Source organism: Lepisosteus oculatus, chromosome 8 (genome assembly GCF_040954835.1).
Source record: "Lepisosteus oculatus isolate fLepOcu1 chromosome 8, fLepOcu1.hap2, whole genome shotgun sequence".
Taxonomy (NCBI): domain Eukaryota; kingdom Metazoa; phylum Chordata; class Actinopteri; order Semionotiformes; family Lepisosteidae; genus Lepisosteus; species Lepisosteus oculatus.
In genome coordinates, this window is record NC_090703.1 from 47,761,137 (window position 1) to 47,786,129 (window position 24,993).

Sequence of the window (24,993 nt, forward strand, 5' to 3'; positions counted from 1 at the left end):
CTTGCCCGACGACGCGTTGTTTGTTGTTTTAAGAGCACATTCATTAAAAGTTTCAAAAGGAGAAGAAGCTATCTCCCATCTTCAGGCTCACCCAGCGCGTCAGGTAGTTAACAGTGAATTAGTCCACGGATCTCATCCATTCTTGAAAGACGCCGAAGGATCGGATTCAACTACACGGCAGGGTAGCTTGTTCCATACACCCACAACCCTTTGTGTAAAAATAACGCCTCCGGTCCTGAATGAAGCTCTTTCTAAAAAAAAAGCCAGGTTATCGCCTTCAGCAACGCTGCTGGGTGGTCTGTTCCGTGCTCCCTCACACCTTCGGTGAAGTAGTGTTTCCTGTTCTTGGTTTTAAATGCACTTTCAGTTAGTTTTCACTTGCGTCCTCTGCCTCGTTGTCCACTCTTCCTTCTAGAGCAGTACGCTGGCTGGACTTCCGCAGTATTGTGAATACTCGTGTCTGTTCTCTTCGTAGTCTACTCTGTGGAAGTGTAAACAAGCGGAGTTCCTTCAGCCTGACTTTCCCTGAAGCCCCAGAATGAACCCGGTGACTCTTCCCTGGTCTTACTCGAGAGCAGCAATATCTCCTCTTTAACACGGTGGCCATAATTGTACACGATATTCTAATGAGGCCTTACCTTATGATATTCTTATGAGGCTCAGCGTTTCCCATTTTTGTATTTTATGTTTCACTTCTTCTGTGCAAAAGCCCTGCACACTTGTCCACGTTGAACATCCTCCACTAAGTCTTCTTCCACTTTCTCTTGAATTCCTCTAAGATCCTTCAAATGGGTCTCACTTAAATTCAGAATTACTCGTCCACTGTCAAATATGCTGTCGAGCCTTTTATCTGCGAGATCTTTCAAGATGAAACCCGCGTTGCGGCTTAAACTCCACAGTAGATGCGGCGGCACCGATGTTCCTGCCCTGGCCAAGTCGGGGATGCAGTACTGCAGGGCGCCACTAGATGGCACCAAACGACAATTAAACTAAAAGGGTTGTGCATGGACGAGATGAACATTAAAAAATGCTTTGGATGAGAAGGTACGAAGATAGGTGCAATGACGGCAGGGCTCTGGTGCAACAGAATCACCGAAGAGCGACTACCACAAGGCACGTTTAAAACCCAGACCCATAAAAATTAATCATCATAAAGGTCAAGAAAAACAGTACACTGAAGTTAAAAAATGTACTCCGGGATTGATACATCACTCGGTTGAAGTGTATCAGTTAACTCAAGATATTATATTATTTACTAAGGAATTATTTACTTTCAGCAATGGGTTTATAAACCATGCGCCCAATCTAGGCTTATTGTTTATGGTTTAACACCAGATGTTAAACTTCTCTTTAAATATTTGTGTTAACTACTTACAAATGTTAACATCCTGTAGACTGATACTGTGCTGATACCTCCCCTGTGAGAAATAGGGCAAAATTGAGAGAACTATGCGATGAGAGGGAGAAACTATGAGTATACGTGTCTTTAGATATCAGAGATATAGCCATTTAAGGAAATCTGAGATTTGCCTTCCCTAAACTCCTTCGAATCTAGACTCAAAAACATCATCTTTTTTTGAAGAGCCTTAACTTAACTGGTTCTGTTCTTTACCCCTCAACTCCTGCTGTATTCAGTACCTCCATCTACTGCCTCCTCTGTATTCTCATCGTGCATTTTATTGATGTTGTTGTCATTCTGTAGAGCGCTTTGAGAAGCCACCTTTAAAGGTGCTATATAAAATAGCTTATTCTTTAAAAAGTTGATGATTATTATCGTGTGCAGTACTGCTGTGCGGCCAGTGTGGAGTCCACTCTGCTCAGATCCCGGCCCTCAGTCCTGGGAGGGAGAGGTATAAGGAAAGAAGCAACTGCTGTTGTAAGTGGTGTAGGTGGACCAGTAGGTGTCAGTCTTCCGTGTGGACCCTCCCTCCACCAACCAGAGGAGGAAAACAGTTTTGGACCTCACATCGGTTCCTCTCCTCTTCACACTGTCGTGGCATCCTTGGCTGCTCGTGTTGGGCTGCACTCTTTCGATGCTTTGCCGACATTCCTGCATTACTAAATATGTGGGTTTGAGTTCACAGTAGGTGGAACAAGACTTAAACCTCAGTCGTGTCATAGGAGAAACAGCTCGTTGCTTCCCCGAGCAACGTGTCTGCTGTATTACTCTTGAGTACTGTGGATATGGTTTTGTAGCCATATAAGGGATTGTATGTTGTGATGATTCAGTGTAAATATTAAACTAGTAAAAATTTTCAGACTTTGCAGCTAATTAGCCTGGAACGAGGGAGCTATGGCAATGGCTGTTTTCTTGTGAGGGCCTTAAGAGTTATCAGTGGTTTCAGTCACTCAGAAGTGGTCACCCTGCAAGGCCCAGAGCTCTGTCACAGCCAGCCGGCATATGGTGTGAAACTGCAGTTTCCTGCCCCAGTGTCACCTCCGAGGGGACTCATCCACACGCTCAGTGACACACTCGTGCTTGTCGCCCTCACTGAGGGCACGAGTGCCCTGCCTGTTACCCGTGTGCTCACTTGTGCCGATTGTCACCAGGCCTCCAGCACACACTGGTTTTCTCTCCAGCTCGGGTCTCCGCGGATTAACGGAACCTCTAACCAAGCAGCTTAATTGATTAATTGGAACCTCCGATCCCCGTTCTCTTGAGCCTTTTTTGAAAATAATAAGCGTAAATGAATTGTACCACTAGCTGGGGAAAAAAAAAGAGATGGCTTTGGAACTGGCACTTGTGACACAGACCAGCAGGTGTGGGGGTGCCCCAGGTCGTGTAATAAGGAACCCCTGGTTTAGGCTGAGGATGGTGTGGGAATGTGTGTGTGGAAGGGGGGCTGGCGGAAAGATAGGGGCTCTCGTCCTACTCAGGCCGTCCTGAATACACGTGCACCCCAGGCCCCTCAGCAGATGGATAATAATCCTGTCTAGCAGTGTTTTATAAACCTGCAGCCCCAAGAGCAGCTAGGAGTGACCTGGGCAGTTGGAAAAAGGAGGACTGATCTTCAGGAAAGGGTAGATCTGTGGCTGTTTAATCACAAGGCATACACTACCAGATGTAACAACAGGCCCCTGTTCTGCGATTGGCCTCAATGGGTTTGAGAAATAATCCAGACAAGCACATTTTTTAATTCCTTGTAATTCTGGAACTGTTCATCGGGCAAAGCAATGTTTCATATTATGACCGAGAAGCTAATTTCTCGTCTGTATCCCTGCAGAATTTAATAACCAGACCTTTCTATTACAAGTGCTTTAGACTCATGGAAAAAAATTGTCCAGTTAGCTAAATAATTAATCAGACTGCGAAAAAAAAAAATGATGAACATCCAGGTCCTGAAGAATACGGCACACTCTTCCCTGTCCATTTGCTCATGCTTCTGTAGCAGTTAAAAATCAATATAATTATACTAAATACACAAGAGCACATGCTTGTTTTGAGTAGATCATATACTTTATATAAACATATGTGCACAACTGCAATTAAAAGTTCTTTCGATTAAACATTTTGGCAGCAAAGGAATATACCTTTTGTTACATATTTTGCGATACAACGTCACATTCCACCCTAATGCACAACTAAAACACAACTATACACAGCTTTCAGGGGTTGAGACATTGCCTAATATAAGTTGCTCAAGTGTTAGCAGCGTTCTAGATTAGCCACATTGATATGTGCAGCTGAGGAAATACCAGAGGAACCTCCCCCATCTTCCCTGACAAGGCCAGGTACATGAAGGGAGAGGCACAGTGGGCTCACGGCCCTCTGTCCTTCTCTGAAAAAGCAGGGGAGGGACAGCTCAGCACAAGAGGCTTGTTTCCACACACAGAGCAAACCAGATGTAAACACAGAAAGGACAGATAGATGCTCCAAAAGGGAACACATCTGCCTGCACATTCACAGTGCAACACATACAGTACAGAGTTCTCCCTGAAACTCCATAAACCTCGTCAAACAAAACATAACACCTTACTGCTTCCAAAACAATAACATCGTTGTGATGCTGTAAAATTCGCCACCACAATCTTGCTGGATCCTCAGACCGCTGACAGTTACCAGCTGTTCCTCCTCCCACCAATTCAGACAAGAGCAAACAGGGCAGAAAACATCCGAGAAATCTCTTAATGCTCATTACATCTGGCAGAACCAGAGGGAGAGAAACGCAGGGTGTACAGAATGTGTTTAAAATATTTCTCCAGGAACTACTGTGTATACATTCAGTTTTGTTTTATTTTACCACTGTATGCAATAAAAACACAATAGCACAATAGCAGGTGTCTTATGATTATTCCCAGTGTCTGCATACTAAATTGTCCATGCATTTCTGTTAAGGACGGTTCAGAAGAGACTTGTGGAGAGTGTAGGACTTAATCAGTGTGCACACACTTGGTATACTTGAAGTCAGAAAAGACCTGTATTAATAGTCCAGTATTTGTAGATCAAGTGCAAAATATAAAAATTGTGTAACATTTTAAATGAATTCAACAATTTTGTACAATTTTCTTCTACAGTATACAAGCACAGTGAAAAGATCCAGATATATTTTATCCTTTTATACAAATTTCATGCTACTTCTTAAAAATTACATTCTTTAAAACACATTACAAATGCGTTTTCAAAATACAAGAGTTTGAATGCCTGACTGGTCAAAGAAATGAGCTTTTACAGAATGTTTTTTTTTTTTCTGAATCAGGGCAGTTATGTTCACAGTTTTGTTATATATTAAAACGTGCAACACGTGGGGCTTGTGAACCAACTGGGATCCTTCACGACACTTTAAATTCGAAGTGCGTTTTCACAGTTTCCTCCCCTTGTTTTGTCTAAGAGTGTCAAACGTTTTGTCTATGAGCAGCTTTTCTTGGTTTTCAGCCTGGCTTTGTCATAATTGCTCTGGCTCTAAGAGGAGTTCCTACTCAGTTTTTAGGGTGTCTGCTGTAATCCAGGGCCGGATTTTGGTGTTCGTTGGCCCTAGGCACTTTCACTCTGAAACGTGCATTAAGAGGGGAAAACGCCAATTGAATTACATCGATTGACACAAATCACTTTAAACTATTCTAATGCTAAACCACGTGATGGATGGAGAGAGTCGGGCCCCCATCACTTCGATCCTCCTAGTTTCTGGAACAGCTGCTTGATAGTGTATGATTATTGATTTGGAGCACCTGGAGTCGATCGCAAGTGTGTTGTTTCAGCTTGTTTTTCATGAGTCACTAGTGTTTCCCTCCTTTGTGGGCCCTAAACATTTCGTAGGCCCTGCCTAATGGGAAATCCAGCACTGCTGTAATCAAGGGAGGTCAGGAGGTGGCTGAAATGAGACCCTGCTCTCTAGCTGGGGTTGGGAGATGAGGCTCCCAGGATTCATAAGTCCTACCTGTGAACAGGTATAAACCCTGTAAAACGTCACCGGCTCTCTTTCCCATATTATTTTCTACTTTATGTGTGTGAGGGGGCGGTTATCTCTTTGTATCATAATCCCAATTGCTCAGAAGTACCAGTACTAAGGTAAACAACAATAACACACTTTATGTCTTTAAGTACCATTTCCAAAAATATTACAAAACACTGTACAATATAAACTAGAAAACATCATGACTTACATAAAACACATTGAAATATAACAGACAATAAAAAACTTTACACACAATTACTAAATCTGTGGGAATGTCAGTTTAAACAAGTATGCCTCGATGGGAGATCTGACGCCAGACACAGACAGTTTTGGATTTCGGAGGGAAGAGAATCCCAGAACTGGAGGAGGCTCTGAGCAGTTTGCCAATCTATCTTGTTTTTTTATTTGATATGGTCATGATGTTCTTTTTCTACAGACTCCAAGATGAAAAGATGGTTGTTTTTTTTTCTGTGAAATTAAAAAACAACTTTGGGAACCAAACCATCAAGAAAAAAATTCCATAGTATCAGAACACACAGATTCAGAGTGTGGTTTGGGCTGTTTTTAGGGTTTACTTACATTAATACTGTTCACATGTGCAACATTTGAAGAGCGGATATGCATACTGTGTAGGCCAGAATCAGTGACTATCTGCATGTTCTCATAGGGAAAAAGAAAAAAAATCTGAATTGTCTTGCATCAAGTACATCAAGAAGTGCTTTGTATTTACACAAGCCAAGCAAGTAAAGCAATGAGCATGTTTCAATAAACCCGGTTTAGAGAAGAAGAAAAAAAAAAGCGTTAAAAACCACAACTGTTTTAAGTTCAAGTTCTCTGTCATTAGAATATATATATATTAAAAGAAACTTTAGAGGAAATAAACTACAGGCAAGCCGGCCTACAGTACATCTGGTAGTCAATTATGTCCTTTCAGACCTTTAAAATCTGAACCAAATTTACAGGAAAACATACACATTCAAGTGTAAAGGAATATTTTAAAGGAAATTGTTGAATAACCTGGCATCTGTGGTTAAAGCAAAACTTCATTAACAGACCATGGCACGGCCAGGTGGTTCGTAACACAAGGCCTGAAAAGACTGCACTAGCTGGCATTATTCAAGCGTGGCTTGACTGTTCGTTCACCCCAACGTCCTAACTGTAAGTGTAGCCTTAAGCCCTGCAAAAGAAAAATACTTAATTACCACTGGATATTCAATTACCTTCTTTGCAGACAATTCTATTATTCCCAAAACGCATCCTGCATGCTTCCCCAACTCTTCCCTGCACGCCTGTTATATTTCTCATTCCCTGGCCTCAACTTACACTTAACCCTGAGCTAGTCTTTGCACTACAAGCCTCTCTGACAGTAACTCTCTGTACGCAGCATTGTTCCTCTTTAAACCTCCCGCATGTTTAATATACCCCCTTCCAGTCCACGAGGAGCTGCAGGTTACACCAAACGTCAGGCCACGTGCCCTTCTGCACTGGCGAACAGAAGATCTCTACGGACCAGACCCAGCCCTCTCCTCTTAAACAGCCACCCGAGAGAAAGCAACCTCCACATATCTCCACTTCCCAATTTTCCTCTCGGAGGATCCCGGACAGAGAGGGGCCCCCCTCTGCACGCCAGGCGGGCTCCTAGTCGTCGCTGGGGCCTTGCAGCGCCTCGTCCTCGTCCTGCTGGCTCTTGCTGACGTCCAGCTTCTGCCGGCGCACGTTGGGCCCCACGCTCATGGACGCCTTGCGGAAGGTGGAGAGGCGCCGGCGGAAGTTCTCTCCGGAGAAGAAGTAGAGCATGGGGTCGAAGCAGGAGTTGGCGGCGGCCAGGCACAGCGTGATGACCACGGACTTCTGCATGTAGACCACGTCGTCACAGGTGCGGTCCGGCTTGCTCATGAAGTCGAGGTGCACGGTGCGCTGGATGTGGTAGGGCATGAAGCTGATCAGGAAGGCCAGCATGACGATGACGATCATGCGGATGGCCTTGGTGCGCGTGCTCTTCTGCTTCTTCATGCTGCTGGAGCCCGTCAGCAGCGTCCGGATGATGCCGATGTAGCAGATCAGGATGACCAGGAAGGGGACCGCGAACCCTACCACCAGGGAAAAGTAGTTGAGGATGATGAGCTTCGAAATGCTCTTCCGCTTCTCCGGCGGCTCGAAGCACTTGGTCTTGTTGGTGAGGGGGTCGATGTGGATCCCTGTGATCAGGAAGGGCGAGCTGGTGGCGCAGATGAAGACCCAGATGCACACGCACACGATCTTCGCCTTGCGCTCGTTGACCAGCTTGAGGTTCTGCACGGGGAAGACGATGGCAATGAAGCGCGTGCAGCTCATGGCCATCATGAAGAAGATGCTGCAGTAGAGGTTGACGTACAGGGCGTAGGAGCTGATGCGGCACAGGAAGTCCCCGTAGTTCCACTGGCCCTTGTTGACGTAGTAGATGACGCGCAGGGGCAAGGTGCTGACGCACAGCAGGTCTGACACCGCCAGGTTCAGCATGTAGATGTGGAAGGCCGACCTCTGGCGGAAGGTCCTGATGAGCACGAAGAGGGCAAAGCCATTCCCCACGAAGCCGAAGACGGTGATGATGGAATAGACCGTGGAGTAGACCTGATTTCGGAAGTCGTCAATGGATGGGCACTGAGTGTTATTGCTCAGGCTGTGGTTAACCAGCATGTTGCACCTGGACAGAGAAACCCTGGGGCAAGAAAGGGAGAAAGGAAGAGTGAGTGCCTCGCAGAGTTCATGCAGATGCCAGGGGGTTACTTCACAAATCCTACAATCTCTTTTACCGCTGCAGTAAAAGATGATATAGTGTGGTTGTGCTCGTTTCCCCAATTCATAAATAGGGCTTACTGGCAACCCGTCTGTGTTATCTGCACTACTATTCTCCACCATGATCATGATAAATAGCAGTACTGCCACTTCTCTTTTATTTGTGTCCATCTTTTTTAACAACTTCTTGTAATTCCCATAACTTCTAATAACTTGTAATCCCCATGGAGAAGCCTGAGCCCATCCCGGCAAGCAACAGGCGCAAGGCAGCTTGGGACATATCACAGTCTAAACTGCTGGAAGCTCTCCTTCCACCTTCTCAAGACTGATGGACTGATGTGTGGCAGTTTGCTTTCTCAGTGTTAATTTAGTATATACAGTATTGCTGTGCTTTGGGGGTGACGCAAATGTTTGAAGTTCTCAAGAAATGGGCCTTAAGTGTTTACACAGCTTTGCTTGGTCCTTGAGGCAGTAACCATGACCCAGTAGTGGTATTATTTGTTAACTCTGTTAACTCTAACTCTTAGGACACCAATATTTAATAGTGACGGGATCATTCTGAGTAAGCCAGCCCTCAGAAGAACGGGAAATGGGAGCAGGCATCAGGTCAGGATAAACAGAATACATCACAAGAAGAAAATGGAAAATGGATCTCCGATTAAAGAGATTGTCTCAAAGGAAAGATGAAAGGAGACTAGTGGAGAAATGACTGGCCCGGGAGATTGACATCTCCTTCATACAAATTAGGAAATCACAATCTATTCAAGTAAGAGGCACAGAAGTCTCAATAAAGGACTTGAGGTCTCCTATAGAAGGAAGTCTTATCCTGGAACCCACAAGCAATCAGACATCTCCAATGGGTTCGTTTTCACTTCACAGCAATGAGTTTCCATTCATTTCGCACCTGTTTAAGATTTAAGTCCTGAGCAGGATCTATGTTTTTAATTGGATGTAAGTTTTCTCCATACCCTTTTAAGATGTTTTGTATCTCAATTTCAGGTAGAAATCTTTATTTTCTATGTCTGTTGTAAGGCAGGGCTCTGGTACTCAGATTTGTAATAATCTATATATACTAAGGCAAATATTAGTTTTGTAAATTAGTGTAACTTACTGTAATAGATATTTGTCTGTCTTATTTAAATTACTGCCTGGTTATTACTTCATTAACAAGCTATGGTGGAAAAGCCAATTAGACCCCTGTCCTGTATGGCTCAGTATTAGTATTGACTATAGGGGTTGTCATTATTGTTAATATTTAGAATTTGCTTGCATAGCAAGCTGGTGTCGGGACACAATTTCAACATTGATCTTCTTATTTTGTAATTATGGCCCCCTACCCATTACATCATAGTGCAAATTTTCATTTCTGACCATAAGGCAAGTACAAATCAGCCTTGAAGGAGATGGCCAGGGTTGTTGTCTGGAGAAAAGGATGCTAGCCAGCAATGTTAAACTACAAGCATAGGAAACACAAGGTCCTTCAGCCTTCAGTGCGACAGATGAAACATCTTGAAATGTTCGGTCAGGAGTTGAACATATACAGAACTAATACAGAGCCTTGCTGTTCCCATGCTTGCAGAGTTGGCCCCCATTTCCCAGCTGCTGGAGCATCTCCGAGATCAGTGGGATTACATTCTGGGGCAGACCTCTTGTCAGAGCGGACAGATTTTGTCACCACAGTTTATCCAATATTAGCCTGGCTCTGTCTTGCTCCATATTACCATAGCTTTTAATTTTGTCTATAATTCTAACTTGGAGATTAATTTGAATAACGGCCTGTTTAACTTTGTTTCACCTTCCCTAGCAAGTCCCAAGTGATTACATTTTTTCAAAACCACACGTCTTACTTACAGGCATCTATTTCCTTCCTGTTTATTACTGAGTTTTCACTGTAGTTTCTCTCAGTAGGACTGGGGGGTCCCTGGTGGTTTGTGACAGAAGAGTGTCCTGCTACAGATTGCCAGTTTTCAGGCTAAATAGTGCCAAAAGTTAATTGTATTGCACTTAAAAGGGCTCTAGTGACCTGTGGGATCTCACACTAGGATGGCTTTTGCATTCACAGGTATAGTAAACCACTTTGCTCCAGCTCACAGCATTGGGAATATTTAGGCCTGCACAGCTGTTACTAGAGCTCAAGAAGTACAAACTGAGACCCGTTTACTTATGGAAGCATTGTTTTGTGTTTCTCTTTCAAGTGCATATAAAGGTCCTACTGCAGCATCTGTTTTCCTGTTCAAGGAACACGTGGTGTGCGACTGAGTTTATTAATTAACCTCTCTCATGACGGAAAAGGAATTCTGTTCCATAAGTTTACGTACTGCGTGACCTTGAACTGAAGCAAAGCCAAAAATCACGTTTGCAGAAATTTCGCACGTACAGTACCACAACTGAGATGGCAGATTTACCATACATCTGACTCTTTACTTATGTATTGGTTTAATCCTCTAGAAAATAAAGCCCTGGAGAAAACTTGTGCACTGCATGGTCTGCTACTATCAGATAACTCTGTCCTGTAGAAACAACCAATGAAGACTGTTCAGATCACACTTCAGTGGAACCCTTAAAGCAGAAGGAAACTGAATGATCTATCTGCTGCACAGGCACACTTCCTATCTTGAGGTTAACCTTCAAAAGCCTTCGTTCAGGCTGCCATCTGAGCGCGCTAGCCTGTGCACTGAACCGGCAATGGACTCTGTCTGCTCCTGGTGTCAGCACCTGCCCAAGAAACCTGTGGTTTGTGGTATGACTGCTGCCAGAGATTCATTCTTCATCATATATCTGTGTGCATTTGGTACTGTTATATAGCATAAAGCTAACTCTAATCCTGTCTGCCAAGATGCACTCAGATTCACCTGGGCATGCACTGTAACTGTACTACACGCCACTTAGCAGTGTTTTTAATCTGCATGCCACAAAATTAAAAATAAACACAACTCTTTTCAGGCAGTGTTTGAACTGCTGCTGAAGTCAGGATTTCAAGCATTTGTGTACACAAGTACTATATTAACACGGGGTGGGGGGGGGATTCTACAAATAGGCTTAAATATAATTACACATTTTAATCTGGTTTATTTTGGAGCACACTTGAAATTTTATGAAGGATTACAACAAGGTCAAAAGCTTCCTTCAGCATTAACCAGCTTCTCCTTGTTTTCTTTACAGCTACAAAAAAATACATTTAAGGGGACAGAATTACATAGAAAAACTATAATTGAACATACCTTTTATTCCGTGAAAAGGTCGGAAACTAAATTAAATAAATTAAGCCATGCACCAGTCCTCTAATCATTACTGACAGTCAAAATTGCGGTTTTAAAGAAGGGGAATTTTGAGATTGGCCTTTCCCCACAACCTACGTGTCTGACTCACAGACTCTTCTTCTTAGTTCAGATCAAGGATATGTTTTGCTCTCACACAGCTACCACAAATACGTGCTGACCTGGGGAGACCGATCCTGTATCAATTAAGATACAGATCCTTTATGTAAAGAATGCAGACAGATCAGACAGATAAAGTAGGTAGCACACCTGTTGTTTGACTTGGACAGCACCAAGTTCTTGTTTAGCTGACTAGAAAGAGGGTGTGACATTCCTAGACAGCTGGCCCTCAGAATGAGAGTTCTGTGCTGGTGTTTAAAAATGCTGCTATTCCGTGCGTGCCCTTTCACATTCTGTGTTTAAACACGCGCTGTGTCCTTGTGCTGAAAGTGACATCTCAGGTAACAGAAGGGGTTGGCCGGGGCTGCGCTTGGATTGTAAACGGGCCCTGAACATGATTCCATGGCAGAGCAGAGTAGCTCTGAAGAACACTGCGCCTGCTGTGTTCTTCAGATGGCCGCCTGTGAATAAACTTCCTGCAGGGCTGCACTGAACTGTGCCGTGTTGCATGAACAACCAAACGTACTTCTTCAGTTTACTGTGTGCTGATACAAGACCAGCTGAATTACTTTCGGCATTTACTGGTACTTTTCTACTAGTGATCCTGGCTCTACATGAATTAAAATATATTTTATACGTAAAGGGGTACATTTTAACCCCTTCTGTTAGCATTGATTATTGGATGCGTTAGCTCTTTTTTTGGGATCAATACATTAAAGGATAGTATTGTATCCTTTGTGTATAATTTGGCACACAAACAAGTTAAGGATTTAAGCATCACCCCAGACTCACATGCTATTGAGATGGAGGTACCCAATCGTGAGTCGTCAACCGTTTCAGACCTGTTTCTCTGGAAGCTACCCCCGTAAGTGCTCAGGAGAGAAGGAGACGCGCAGACACGGCCACAGGTCACACAACAGGCCGCAGGTCCCACAGTGCCCAGCAGGAACGCTGTTTCAGACTGGAGGATCAATGCCTCTCTCACCAGTCACAGGAGTCACGGTCTGGGCTAGGCCTACCCTGGAGGCCCCCTGCCAGCCCTGGTGACGGTCTAGCAGCTCAGTGGAATAGCGGCCATCATGGGCTCCATCACCACACAGCTTTGATGGTGATTCTTCCGAAAGCACACTGTAGGTGCACGACGAGGACAATAATCTGGGGCTGAGCAGGAGATCTCCTCTCCGTCCAGGCTTCACGATATCACAGGTCTGCTGCCCAAAGCTAAATAAGGCCAGACCGGACTGTTTCACTTTATTAACCATTTGGCTGAGAACAGACATATCCAGGGACAGGAAACAGGGACACAGCTGTTTGACTGGTGTGAAGTGGGGTGTAACCCTATAAAGAGGAAGTACTCTTTCATTTCCTTCATTTTGCAATACAAATAAATATAGATCATTAAAAAAAGCAAAGCCGTTCAATTCATCAGCCACTGCAACATCTCCTTGAAACTCGTACATTCCTTGAAACAGGAATTAAATATCTAATCATTTCTAGATTTATTGCTCTCTTTTTGTAATGATGATAAACATGTGGAGAAATATACCGTTATTATTTTAGCAAAAGATTATCCTATGAGTCTCCCGCAGTTTGTTCTTTAGGGCGGTCATTGTGGTAAAAAATACAAATCTCTTGCAGAGAAATTTTCAGATAATTTAGCTCCTTTAGCTAGAAACCCTGAAGGTCTCTTGGGGAATCTGATTCGCGTTTTTGAAATCATGAAGCAAAACAGAGTAAACCCACCACATTGCACCACAGGAATGAGGACCAATCCGTTTCCCTGGCTCAATGACACTAATCGAACTGGACGTAAGGCTGGAAAATGCAAGGTGCAACTTTTTCTAGACTGTGTTTTGTACCTTCCTTGCAGTGGACTATGCTACGCTAACAAAAACCGGACTGTAGGACGTGAGACAAAATGGACGAGAAGGGAGATGTTTCAGAAGTTTCAAAAAACCTCCACAGATTAGTCACAGAGAGTCGAACTGTTCCATGAAGGAGTTTAGCTGACACTCTTGGCAAACCAAATGAACCCCTGTTCACGGTGTAGGTTCAGCTCTAGAACCCTTGTGGCAAACGTGGTCACACATTGGTCCGTCATCATTTCACATGAACTGTTATTTGTGTGGTAGGACACACACCGATAAAATTCCCTGTCAAATATCTGAATAGGATTTCCCAGCACCAGCTTGGATAGTCCTTTAATTTCATACAGTGAAAATGGCTATTTTGCTGAAAGAAAACAGACACGCTCAAAGCATAATGCCAGCTAGCACTGTTGCTTGTGCTAAAGAACAGAAAGACTTCAGAGGGAGGTGAGGAAGGTGCTCCTCCGCTTCCCTTTCCTGGTGTATTTTTATCCAGTACACTAAAGTCACGGTCATCAACACGCCACATCCACGTTCCCCTTTTAAAGGGCTAAACGTGAAGGAGGTCTGCTCACGTCGGCATGCTCTCCCGCGGCTGAGCCTATTTTATCACCTTGATAACGGCCCTTAAGTCTGAGAAACGTCCAGGGCTCTGCCGCCAGTACAATATACGCTGCATCAGAGATTGGCTCCAGGATGCGGTTTTGTTTTGATCGGCATGCCGTCTGAATTATTGAAACAAGGGCTTATTTTGACAGGCCTTTGAAAACCCTCCGAGAACAAGCAAGGATGCCGGAGGGCACAGGAACATCCCGTCGTGCAAATGGAGGCTCCCTCGGGGATCAGGGAAAGACAACAGGAGGGGGATAAAGGCAGCATGGAGATCCATCCTGTTTCCTTCTCTCCAGAAGGGGATGGAAATTCACAAATGACACCTACCACGGCTAGACGATGGAGGTCAATAACTCCATCATCTCCTTAAAAGAAAACAACCCGCAGGGTACATCTGTTAACAGAAACACAAACAAAACTCTTCCATAATTGATCCTTGGTTAAAGAGTATTTGCATTTCTCAAGCACACCCACTGTTTCACGAATTTATCCAGCCTTTTCTCCAAACACAGGATATCCTACTGATGTACCTTTCAGTAATACAATCCCACACTAACACCGCTGACGCTCTCTAGGTGCCAAGACACTCCCCTCATGTCTTAATTACAAATTCATCACTCCAGACTTGGGGGTGCTTGAGCACTTCGCCTGTCCACTCTAACTTGTTATTTTGGCTTCTGACTCATTTCTGAAAAGGAAATGTTCTGAGTCAGTGTGTGTGCCCCTTAAATTAGTTTAAATACGCAAATAAGAAACCTGTTATATGGGATAAGCTACAGTAAAAGTATGAGTGAAAACAAGGCACCAACTGGGGTTAAATGTAAATTGGTGCACAAACAAGGATATTTCCTCAGTTACAAATGTGTTCTCTTTAAATGGGTTCCATTAAGCTAATGACTCATTCTTTTAAATATCTATGAACTCAGATGATATTAAACCTGAAGATGCTACAGCCCTCAAGGATCAGCACCCTGCCACGATATTTATATTCTAACACAGGCTTATTCACTACCACAGGATTCTATAATTGCAATTTCCCTCACGAGATCAATAAAGTATCTGTCTCTAGAAGTGTGTCATTCCTCCTTGTACAATATTACATTTCTCACTAGCAAAACACTGCTGACAGAAAAGTCCCACAGACCCTTTTACTTGTCTAAACTAGATTCAGAGATTTTTTGGGGGGGATCATTATGTTGGGGTTTGATATCCGTCTCAAGCAATGACACCACACCACAGTGAAGGGCTCATTATCAGCCTATGTCCCACAAAGAGTACATTGCTTCCAATACACAATTATGTTTTTTGTATCCAGATAAATTGAGGCGTTATCAGTCAAGTTCATCGAAAACTCCCCCTCGGTAAACTTTACCTACTGTATGTAGAGCTAAGCAAACAAGTGCCTGCGTTTCAAATGGATACATGCTCTGACTCAGCCTTGTTGAGTGATCGGGGACTGTTTTTATAGAGGGACTGATGCTATGAGAACATTATAGTGCCTTGTTCAATGTTGTAAGTTATATGCTCAATGTTGTGAGTTAATATCACCTGCTAAGCTTTTTATAATCCACGCTGTGCTGAATTAGTGCTTCATGCCCTTCCCCAAGAAACAGCATGTTTCCCCTAGCTAATGAGATCACAATCTTCAAAGGCATGACTCCAGAAGGATGTACACCCTTCCCTTTTCGTCAGCCAGCCCCACAAAGATTTCTATTGAATAGTACCAGGCTTCTTCATTTTTTAAGGACCCTCTCTGGAGGACCAATGAGAAATCATCCAACATTGCACCAGGAGATGAGATTGCATGTAAATTCCTGAAAGAGATTGACAATGTCAACCCAGAGAACTACCTGGGTTCTGTACTGTACCTCGGGACTCGAGTGGAAACTACGAAGGAGTGCATTTGGGCCTGAAAGCAGGAAGTGGTTCTTTATATAAAGGATGGTGGGGGTCTGGAACAAACCCCAGACTATGTTGCTACAACGGATTCCCTCAGATCCTTCACGAACCAGCTGGATGAGCTTCTAAATGAATACAATGAGCCCCAGTGGCACCCTCTCATTGCCTTTCACAATGACAGTGCAAAAACACTGAAAACATTTCCCACATGCATTTTATTAAAAGGCTGTTTCGTAATATCAATAGCAGCTACCAAACTTGAAACTTCTTCAGAAACGGGTTTGTCAGAAACAGAATGAAGAGGTGAAACTTTAGTATTTCATCCCAGTTTAAAAAAAGAACTGCCACAAGAGCTTGAGACTTTTGCTAAAGAGGACAAGCCCCATTTGAGGCACCTCAGATCGATGGCATTCTTCATAATTAGGCAAATGATTTATCAGTCAGGCTTTTGATTAACTCGATTGATAACGCCTCAATTTTTCTGGAGAATTAAATGTGAATCATAATGATTAAATGTAAATGCAAAGTAGCACTCCCAAACTGGGAGAGCAGGATTATCATTCACTAATTCGGTCTAATTCTAATACCGATGAAAGAAGCCAACAGAGATAAAGGGATAGCATAGCCCATGCTTAACTTCATAGCTGAGGAAATGACAGTGCTGGACCAAAGTCAGCGCTGTGACAGGGCCCCTCGCTTACAAGGAATGAGACAGGGAGCATCTGCAAGGGTGAAGATGGAGGGAGATGCGCAGAGTTGTGTGCAGCCATTTATATGTTGCTGTTGTTGAATAACAGCATTTAGTACTCCTACCACAACTGAACCAATACCATGTGTTTCCACGTCTGCTGATGCACTGATGCCACACCTGCTACTGGTGCTGGCATAACCAGCCCCTATGCAACAGAGTTTGCACCTCACTAACGTGCCAAATGGTGTCCAAAGACAGATGTGCAAAACTCTGTGGCGGGGTAATAGCAGAACGTAATGATCAGTGCAGCTGAATTTAGAGTACCATGCGAATACAGCATCACGTTTTAATTAGAACCCCCCCTACGTGACTGCAGCAAAAAAAGAATTCAGCAGAAATATAACAGAGCTATGAAACTACTATTCCTAACAGCAGATGTGAGAGCAGCTTAATAAAAGCGAGTGAGGCTGCATACTGATCTATAAATAAATCATATGGTTTGATCATTATTAATAGTCCACCTTGTGCATCATTTTTTTTTTATTCTGGGCAAAGGTTTCTTGTTAGGAGAGTGCTGTTGGAGCAGAGCTTACCTGTAACTATTGCTCTCTTTATTCAAGAATTCAAGAATCTGTGCGAGACAGACTGAGGCACAGAAATGAATGTGCTGGGCGTTTGAGAACACAGTATGGGCTACTGATGGCATAAAACGAAACAAAACGCAGGGATCAAAACGTGTATAGTCGCATGACCAGTACAGACAGCAGTCCGTTGGAGAACTAACTAAGCGATAATTATTTTAGGTCATATGTAATGATAATGATGCAAGAAATAAAATAACTTTTAATTCAGCTACATCCAGTGGCGGGCAGAAAAGTCTTTAAGACACTGATCTCTGAGTTACAGAATCATGTCAATTGCGTGTTGTCCCTCAGAGTTTTCTACCCTGACAATGTGACGCAGATAAATTACGGTAAATTACAGCTTTTCATTAACAGATCATGGTGCACGTCTTGCAACTTCGTTCAGTTTACTTTGTGAAGGACACTATGCATATCATTTATTCTGTATGTCACATAATGTGGAATATACACGTGGGCACAGACACACTTATCGTCAGTACGTATGTTTAATATTTCTGACATGGACTGGTCTTTATAAAATCACAAACTTTCATTACAGGGACTGATTCCGAGATACTACAATTCCATAGCAGCAGTTCTCATTTCAGGATAGATTTTTTTTTTATTACAAATGACACCATCTTTATTTCTATAAGTAACTCACACTTGTGAACACGGCGCCCGCAGGACAGATACTGTAGTGAGAAACTGACAGTGGAGTTTTAAACTAAGCGTTCTCGCTTAGAATCGAACTGCACTTAGGAAAATAATAAACCTATAGATTAACAAGCATACAGCTCACTACCGATGGGTGCCGTCAAATTCAGATACTCGGACATTTACCTAGAAAGCTTCATGCGGTGTCGGAAAATGTACAGACACACTCGTTTTAGACATACAAAGCTAACACAAATAAGCTCCGAGATGCCCCCTCTTCATTTGGTGCCCACGACAGCACTGTTCTGTTTATTATCCCCGCTAAAAGAAACCGATCATTGTTGATTTACACTTTCCACACTTTCATACCGTACAGTATGTTTGTGGTGGAGCTGGAATACAAGAGGTACCTAGAGTGCCAAAGCGACTGCATCGTGTGCCATTTCTTAACGGTTGTGCCTTTTCATTTAGAAATGGTAGCGCTACCTCCGGCGTGTTTTGCAATGTTGAGCTGTATGCGACGATACAATGCGCTTCATTACTGCAAAGACACGCAGTACGTAAACCTTCTTAACTACTAAAAAAAGTATATATACTATACACCCCTGATGCAACTTTAATATCGTGGTTTCACAATCATTCGAGCACAATGGCATGTTAAGGCACTCGAGCTGAACAGTTCTGACGCCTCCTGTATCTGCCGGAGTCAAAATGCACGTCCCGCCGGCAGCCAGAGCGCAGTATACACTACGAGGTACAGCATACCCCCAGGCTGACTTTAATCGGGGTTCAAGCTTTCATTAGTGCCTCTGGGGCACTTACAGCACGTACAGTATCTAGTCTACCATACAATGAACAACCACGAAGGTACACTCCGGGAAAATAAAGCTGCAAACTTTTATTTAAACCACCACAACTGCACAAGCTTACCTCACGTTAGGGTCCAATTAGTATCCACGCGCCGGCAAGTGTGTGTTGCTAAGGGGATGAGGAAAAGCTTTTAAGGAAACGCGATTCCCTCTACTGTCCGTACGACCAGAGCAGATAGACGCAATTAAATTCAAGAGCCCGGCGTAATAGCTACAGTACACATGGACACCCACGACGACACCCACCTCCTGAATATTAAGAAGGCGCGTGCGCGCGTTTGTGTGTGTGGATCTGTGAGGCGCTCACGGGTGGGTCTCGGGGCGCGCAGCGCGAGAGACACGAGCCCCCCCCCCGTGAAAGCGGCGCTGGTCAGAACCTCTGCCTCGCTCCCACCCAGTGCAAGTTTCGTCAAGATGTATTTCATTACATATTGTAGGAAGGACCTGTGGCGAAACACATCATTTGTATCTATTAAGCATTTATCTGATTTCTAGTATTTTTTTTAAATTTCACTAAGCATCTCTGGTATGGGGACGCCTGTACAGCAGAATTACCGTCTGTTTAGTGACAGGATGGGGACTGTAAAACGCCCGTGAACCCCAGTCTGTGAACAAAGATTTAGAAACAGATAACAATAAAATCTGGGTTAACGACACTCTTTCAACGTTTCTTGCACCCAGCAGCTAAACGTTTTGCAGATCTTGCAGATTGAAAACAACACATTCTGACACAGGATGATAAAAGGCGCAGCTCTTCAAGATAGTAGCATTTTAACAATACTTCGATGATGTTTGAAATAAACTCAGTCCACCTTTAAAAGGCTTTTCGCTTTCTCTAACTTAGATAGACAAACACAGCAGGGTGGTTCCTCTTCCCCTTAAACTAAGCCATTTGAAAACTTTGTAAACTTTGACAGAACTGCCGTCTGCAGTGTGCAATCTGATTGTGACAGCACAGTGCCGGCCCCAAAGATCAACAACACTGATACACAGGGTCTGTTGTGTCTTAGAAGAGAACTTTGACATAAGAGAAAGGAAACAACTTGCTTCCAACAGGTCCTATTCAAATTAAACTAACTTGTCAAGATTAGATGGCCAACTCCATCTGATAAAGGAGAAAAAACAATTTAATATTGAAAACGTTTGCATTCTGCGTGCCCAAGCTGGTTGTAAAAATAAACTACGCCACGAATTAAAAAGCATTCTGGAAATGTTTATGAGTTTCCCCACTTTGTTTCTATTTACTATTTACTGTCCCCCCAAAAAAAGAAACTGTGCATGAAAAAAAAAATCTAAACATATCACTTAGTTTTTGTGGTTAACACATTGTAGGCACTGCAACCAAACTTGTTTCACACAGAAGGAGAAGAGTTCACGCATGGTGCGTCACAGCATTTCAGTAAATGCAATATTTAACAAAACTCACCAAGCAGCCACAAATTCCTAAGAAGGAAGTCTCCATCCCGCATACGGAGCAATTTCACGATTAGCCAACGATGAGCACACCCAGGCTCAGGGTACGCTTGGAGCTGGGGTCTCCCAAGATGCAGCAAACTGCTTCACAGTAACAGGCCAACGCCTTTACAGTACAGTAGGATCAGGGTCATGCTGCAATACCACAATAAGATGCTCCTTGGCAGACTCGCATAACAGTTTATAGCCTTTAAGTGACTGTCTTGGATGATGGGGTGGAATTATTAGCATTACTGCCTCACCACTACTGGGTCCTGGGTTGCAGACTAGGGTACCTTCTGTGTGGAGTTTGTATGTTCACCTCACATCTACATGAGTTTTCCCTCACCTCTTATGTGCTTAGTAGGTTTTCCAGTTTCTGTAAATAATCCCTGTGTGCTTGTCTGTGTGTGCCCTGCTGTGTGCCCTTTGCTTTCAGGATAGGCTCTGAATTGTCATAACCCGTAACAGGAATAAGCAGCTTTTTGATGCTGGATGAATGACATTGATCTTACTTTCAGTAGACGAAACACTGTGGCCTGTACTTGATTGCCGAAGCGTGGCTGGAATGAGGAAGCACAGAGACAGGGACAGACCCTGAAACCGGAGCGATTACATTGTGGCTTGGCACCGTTTAGGATTCATTTGCATGTGCTGCTGTTAAAAGCACATGCAAAGTGCCAGGAATTAAAACCACAACAGGCTGCTTTCCCTCCTGTGCAGAGCTCGGCAAGCTGATTCCAAAGGCTTTCCTGCAGAGTCCTGTCTGGATAAGCAGCCAGCCCCGGAGCGCACAAGCCCTACTGAGGAACATACGAAACGCTGGCTCAGCAAGGTGCCCATTCCAACTCACCTCAGGGGAACCACTCTACCATGCTAACACATTAAACTCACATTAAAAGCCTGTAGAACTGTGTCCTCTGCAGTGTAATAGCCCATAAGCAGCAGTGTTCACTGAATGGGTGAGGTGGGGATTTCCAGTGTCACCATCAGTCTTGGTGCAGGTTTGAACTCCCCTCCAGAGCCACCATCTGCATCTCTGGCTTGACGTGATGGGATGATGCGGGAAGCTGGCAGCACACTGCCCACCTGCAAGCTCTCAGGCAAGGGAAGCATTCTCTGTTCCTCGGAGGACAGGAGTAGCTCAAGGGGCTAAGCCAAAGGCCAACGATGCACCATTACATCCATCTAATAATTAACTTTGCAGAACGAGTTATTCTGATTGATGCACAGCTTTGTTTCCAGCACTGTGTCACAGCCCATTTCTCAGGGCGGCCATATGGCTGTGACAATTAAAAAATATTTTACCTTAACAGTCTTTTTTAAAAAAGAAAACCCTCAGGGCAAGTCAGAAACATGTTTCAATTAGCTGCGTCACATTCAGTCACATAAATCAAGCCCCCGAACTTTCCGAGCAGGTTTTTTTAAGTGTTTCAGGGTGTCAACTAGATCCTCCTGTGTCAGGTTTCTGTGTAACAAGGCATTTTTCTCCCTGGCCTCCTCCACAGTTTGCCTGTCCGCCCTAAACTGCACATGTGGTAACGGTATTTGGGCGGAGTGGTGGCTCTGTGGCTAAGGATCTGTGCCTGTGACTGGAAGGTTGCTGGTTCATATTCCACGGCCGGCAGAGGAATCCTTCTCTGTTGGGCCCCTGAGCAAGGCCCTTAACCCCAACTGCTCCAGGGGCTCTGTACAATAGCTGACCCTGTGCTCTGACCCCAAGCTTCTCTCCCTGTCTGTGTGTCTCATGGAGAGCAAGCTGGGGTATGTGAAAAGATAATTCCTAATGTGAGAAATTGTAAAGGGTTAATAAAGTGATGTTATTATTATTATAATAATAATAAAATCCCCAATGCATCCTGCAACACCAGCAGTACGGACTCTCAAACAAACTAGAGGTCATCCAGCAGAACCAAACACCCTAAACCAACATTCAGTGCACCCTGTGCTGAGAATATTTATTCTTTACACAGCACCATAGCTAGGGGCCCCGAACGTCAGTACCAACACAGCTAACATTTCCATAGCAAAACTTTAATATTTTGTTTGTTCAGAGAATGTTATTTCATGTGGCAGTGAACGCCTCGCACGTGGCAACAGAAAAATGATGCTGCCGAGAGCAGAAGCAGTGATCAGGGCTCTGTGCCTGTCACTGGAAGATTACGGGTTCAAATCCCAGGTGAGACGCCACTATTGTACCCTGGAGAAAGGGGCGTCATCCGTATTGCTCCTGTAGAATACCCAGGTATGTAAATGGGTGCAAATCCAAGCAGCTTTGGATAAAAGTATATCCAAATAAGTTCTCAGCAATTAGTGTCACTGGAATTCCCCAAGAAAGGGGGATGGTTTTTTGGAGAAACAGACACTTCTTGGTGCTGACGGTGCTGACTGTCAGAGAGATGCTCTGCTGTTGGAGTTGAGTTTAGGAACGCACAGGTCATGGAAATGGAGGGGTGGACAGTGAACTCAATGCAAATTAACGCCGATCTCTGTTTCAGCCACAGCCAGCAACACAGAGGTCAACTAGAATGGAACATGAAGTTAAAAGTCAGATACTGACGTCCAGTGTTGAATGATTGTACTTGAAATGTATCCAGTTGTATCGTGATATTTTCTGAAGGGAAACAATTATCTTCCTCTTCTTCAGAGACACAGAGAGTGTTTGAAGTTACTTAAAACAGAATTGCCAATCCCTTAATAAAAGCTTTACACTGGAGTGCAGAGTATATTAAGAAAACTCTAATTAGACCATTGTAATCCTCAACATTTTCCAGCTTTTACAGCAATGCCAAAACATCCCGATCATAATTACTTAATACTTCCATTTTTCCCTGAACCCCCTACGCCACTGGATACAGAAGATAATATGAATTCATGTAGTTTTTCCCACAACACTCCTGGAATTCCAAAACAAAAAAGGCTTTTGTCTTGATCAGTCCTATTTGTTGCAGATGCCAACATCTTAAAAACATTTGAAAAAAAAAGTAGCATAAAAGTGAAAGTCAATCTGCCCTACACTCCTCATTCCAGACTGATCCACGCAGCAAGATCTGTAATGTAGAACATTTTATTACAGCAACTTAAAACATAGTCTTAAACTTTATGAGAAGGAAGGTTTATATTTGTACCACTCATAGCAGGTCTCACGGGATAACATGATACTCATTACAGGATGTCTATATAATGATACCCTAGTCACCTTCGAGAGTGTTCAAATTCCCCAATAGAGGTGACCGGACCTTTGGTATAGCAGGTTTAGTGTTTGTCTGGGGTCTGAAATGGGATGCTTAGGGCCCTGGCTCTATAAGCAATTATAAGACATAATTAAATTATTTAATTGGTGGGAGGGGGTATGCTTCTTTATTATATAAGTATTTAATTTAATACAACTGCCAATACATTAGTTAGTTATTTATTTCACAAAGGTACATCAAAGGCAATCCTTCCATGGACCAGAATGAACCAGATTCTTTCCAGAAAACACAATGACAAATGACTGAAATCAGACAAGTCACGCAATGGTTTAATGGTTTCACAGCTTTAGCACAAGGATTCTGCTCTTTTAGCACAAGGATTATGAAACATAATAAACCAGGTTGACAGGTGACAGGTATCTGTAGGGTTAGAAGAGGTCAGGTGATTATGACACACGAGTAGCAGACTACAGACGGAACTATAAAGTGACATGGGCAAACTCACAAAAACCAACACAAACATTGAGTCATCTAAGAGTCTAGTCCAACTAGTCTGAAGTATAATCTCACCTGATCGCAGAATGTAAGACAAATCAGGCGTGGTCATGTGTGAATGAACAGAAGATCTCTAAAGAAAATGAAGCTGCTGGCAGATTTGGTGACTGTATACCAGTAGGTGGCACTCTTTTCTCAGAACCACAATTTTGAAACCAGCACCCCAGTATTGGTGACCAGGTCATCTGTGCTGTAGGAGCTCCTGACTATCTATCACTTTTAAAGATCTGGCAATATCTGTTAAAGTTGTGGTATAAACCCATGTGTCTTGGGTGAATTCCAATTCAAGCTTGCTCATTGCAGCCTACCTGGACTTCATCCACATTGAACAGGTGAAACTGTCCCCTTGCCCACCTTCTCCACTCCGAATTGATATGTTGATGTAGGAGGAATCTGCACTTTAATTGTAGAGGAGCGAGTCCCTTCCTGCTTGTAATGGTGTTATTTAACAAAAGTTTGAGAAGAGGTCAATCTGTAATCTCGCACTTTTGCTCTCCTATGTATAAATATTCCCTGTCATCCCAGAACTCTGCAAACATCTTTTCTAGTACCACTTCCTCCAGCCCAACGTCACCCTGGCTGCTGCCTCCCTGGCTCATTCCTCACAAGTGAGGGGGTTGTAACAGAGCTGATCGTATTTCAGCAGGGTGAAATAACACCACAGTGTGAAAATACTTTATATGAGTTATATGACTCATATAAGTGTGTTTGAGTTTATATAAATGTAAAGAACCTTAATATTTGTCGTCTTGTTTCGCCATTATTAGAATTTGACAGAACTACTAAAAAGTACTTTTGGGACGGAAAGTGCTTTAGGAACTGCAAAGAATTACTTGTATTACTATGTCACATGCTGCTAAGACTTTGGAGAGAACTAGAGTCATGATACATCAAAGAAATATGCATGAAAAGTCTATGATTAATCATTTGGGACAGAAGAAAGAAGAAATTGTTGGCTTCCCAACAGTGCAATGGGTTTGGAAAGCTGTGTGGCTGTCAGATGGAATGAGAGGTAGAATGAACAGCAC

The 24,993-nt window shown here is 43.5% G+C and overlaps 1 protein-coding gene across 1 annotated transcript; it reads right to left on the reverse strand.

The window, feature by feature from the left end:
- Positions 1 to 4,216: 4,216 nt before the first annotated feature.
- cysltr1 (cysteinyl leukotriene receptor 1) lies at positions 4,217 to 18,991 on the reverse strand. The gene is made up of 2 exons (XM_015351521.2): positions 18,826 to 18,991; positions 4,217 to 8,091 (listed from the first exon to the last, which is right to left on the reverse strand). The coding sequence occupies exon 2, from the start codon at positions 8,067 to 8,069 to the stop codon at positions 7,032 to 7,034; it is 1,038 nt and encodes a 345-aa protein (XP_015207007.1). The 5' UTR covers positions 8,070 to 8,091; positions 18,826 to 18,991; the 3' UTR covers positions 4,217 to 7,031.
- Positions 18,992 to 24,993: the final 6,002 nt, after the last annotated feature.

Coding starts and splice junctions, on each gene's coding strand:
- cysltr1 (XM_015351521.2), bottom strand. CDS start 8,069: ATGCTGGTTAACCACAGCCTGAGCAATAACACTCAGTGCCCATCCATT.